General features: G+C 31.6%; 1 protein-coding gene across 1 annotated transcript; it reads left to right on the forward strand.

Annotated features, from left to right (window-relative positions):
* Positions 1-526: 526 nt before the first annotated feature.
* Positions 527-2,775, forward strand: LOC120355360 (dynein heavy chain 12, axonemal-like; the record flags this gene model as incomplete). The annotated part of the gene is made up of 2 exons (XM_039443715.1): positions 527-693; positions 2,583-2,775. Coding segments are annotated over 2 exons (360 nt in total), but the record flags the coding sequence as incomplete, so codon positions are not given.
* Positions 2,776-3,028: the final 253 nt, after the last annotated feature.

A 3,028-nucleotide genomic window follows, 5' to 3' on the forward strand; every position in this document is an offset into this window, starting at 1 on the left:
GTTTATCAAGTACTCGATTATTGATAAATTTCAACATCCATAGATTATGATTCATCAACATAATTGTATCATTTGTACTGCTATAAATTTCAACATCCATAGATTATGATTCATCAACATAATTGTATCATTTGTACTGCTGATATTAGATTAAAAAACGTATTTCTTATTTTTAGAACTCGTGGCTGGAGCTAAAGGCTTCTTTTTCCAGTCACGCCAAAAACTATTGTAATTTAATGATTATTTTATTTGTAAAAATATTTCTTGTATTTGGCAATAAATTTATTATCCATTACATCAAAATACTCGCATGCAAGGACTATATATTTTAAATTTGTTAGAGATAGTGAGGGCTATGTATTTTTGTTCCTCTATGTATTTTTGGTCATTAAATGAAATAAATTAATAAATCATCTATTATATTTATCAAGCTGGGCTAATAATGTGAGCATCATCTAAAAGTGGTTCATTTCAATCTTTGCCCATTTATTGTAAGGATATAAATATGGTTGCTTTTTGATTTCAGACTGTAGTTCTGTCGAAACTGATCAAGAGAAAGAGGTCAGTTTTCGGACCGCCAATTGGCAAGCATTGTCTGGTGTTCATTGATGACATGAACATGCCTGCCAAAGAAATCTATGGAGCTCAGCCACCATTAGAACTGCTCAGAATGTACTTTGATCATGGATATTGGTAAGCAAGCTTGAAGATTAAGATCTAATCACCTTAGCATCCACTAAAGATTATGTATTTAGTGTATTTAGTCAAAAATGATTAAACGGCTTTTACTTTTGACTCAAGGTTAGCGGGTAGAGTCATAATAGGCAAATGTCACTGAAAAGAAAACTGAGTATAGTTATAGATAAACGATAACTGTAAAATGTCATTGATTTTCTGTGCTATGGGCGTTATGGCCTTTATGCTGTATTCTGTGCCTTAACACATTTCTTCTTCACGGTAATCAAGATTTCAATACCGAAGGAAATTGATCCTGCAAAATCAAGTGACGAAGCAGTGTGTGATATCATAACCTCAACCTTTGGACAACATTAACTTCTTATCAAAATGTTTGGAGAGAAATAGTACAGGCTCAGCCTAGTTTTTCCTTCAATGTCATAATTATGTTATGATTGTTGTATTTTGTACAATAAATGAATAAATTAATAAATTGGTAATTACTGATAATTTCAATTCTTAAAATAAATATCTCAAATAATTGGAAAAATGCAAAGTTTTTTTGAAAAATGAGACGTTTGAGGTACCATACGTATTGTTACCATTCAAGTGACAATGTAAGTTTTACTTTTTATTATATATGGTTGGAATGTTGATGTATCGATATTTAGTTACTAAATTTCATCTCCGTTGGAAATTTCTTAGTGCATTGATGGTTGAAAATTTGAAGATTATGATTGGGAACGAACACTGGAGATGTATAGTAATTGAATATATGCAACTAATTGTATATGTTAATTACTAGGACATGAACAAGAGTTTGAGGGAGATTTTTGAAGTTTTTTTTTGTCATTTATAATACCTTTTTGTTCTGTTTGAAGGTTTGATTTGAACGTCACAAACAATAGTTCCGTGGTAAATTAGTTTAGGTTTTTTAAATCTTCTCTAAATCATACTGAATCAAACACCATAATGCATAATATAATGCACTCTATCGTGTATTTTGAAGGCTGGACTTTAAAATGTCACAAACAAGAGTCTCGTGAGAATTTCTATTTTTTCAAATCTCCTCTTGATTATAATAAATTAAAGACCTTAATGATGCATTTTTTGGCGGATTTCGAATGTTTTACTCGAATGTCACAAACAAGAGTTTCGTGAGAAATTCTAATTTTTTCAAATCTCCTCTTGATTATTATAAATTGAAGACCTTAATGATGGACTTTTGGCGATTTTTGAAAGTTTTACTCGAATGTTACAAACAAGAGTTTCATTACAAATTTTAGAAGCAATTCTATAAACTTCCTCTCAATCACAATACAGTATACATCATAATAATTTTAATTTAATTAATAATTGTTTTCAATTTCAATTAATGGAGACAACAGATAGAACCCCATTTTGCCTTCTTCACACAATACAATACATTTTCAACATAATACATTTCTCAATAAAAAATAAAATAAAAATATAAGAAATATACAGCTAATTGTAAAATAATAAAGATGAAATGAGATTTTTCCTTTTGCACTTTGCATTTGTTTTCTTTTGTCTTATACTTGAAATCTTGAAGTGTCATATTTATTTTGTCCAAGTTTATTCAACTTTTGTAACTTGTTTTCTGTAACTGAGCACCCGCCGAAAAACTTTCGGGTTTGGCAGGGCCCTCAATTGCGAATAAAATTTTGAATTTGATGAAAAATGGAATAAATATATCAGTTATATAACAAAAATACAGTTACTGAATTTATTCAATATTTATTTACTCAACTTCCAACGGTAGAAATATACACAATAATAAATCAACACACAATAATATCTTGGTAAAGTATTATAATCACTAGTATATTAAAGAAAAAAGAAAAGGAATGTCTGTTTGATATTGTACTTGTTTGTTCTGTTTAAAGGTTCGACCTGAAGGATATGAACAAGATTTTCGTGGAGGACTTGTTCTTTGTGGCGGCCATGGGCCCGGCGGGGGGGAGTCGCCAGGAGGTGTATGCCAGGTTTCTGCGTCACTTCTGTCTGCTCTCCATCAATCTGTTCCCAGAGCCCAGCATGACCAAGATCTACAGCACTCTGTTGGTTGAGGCCATGCGGGTAAGAATGTTTTGAATTTTTTATCGCAGATAGCTTTTTGTTTGTGTATTGGTAATGGAATGTGTGTCGATGAATTGATGAGAACATCAAACGTCCATGCCATCGGCGGGATTCGAACCCACGAACCAAGCGGTGCTAGCAGATCGAAGTTTGTATCGCTCATTACCACTAGACCACTGATTTTCAGTTTGTATGTAAATACAAGCAGTCCTAAACAAGAAACTGAACATTTTATTATCTTGCTTTATTATCG

The sequence above is a fragment of the Nilaparvata lugens genome, unplaced genomic scaffold, assembly GCF_014356525.2.
Source record: "Nilaparvata lugens isolate BPH unplaced genomic scaffold, ASM1435652v1 scaffold10523, whole genome shotgun sequence".
NCBI classification, from domain to species: domain Eukaryota; kingdom Metazoa; phylum Arthropoda; class Insecta; order Hemiptera; family Delphacidae; genus Nilaparvata; species Nilaparvata lugens.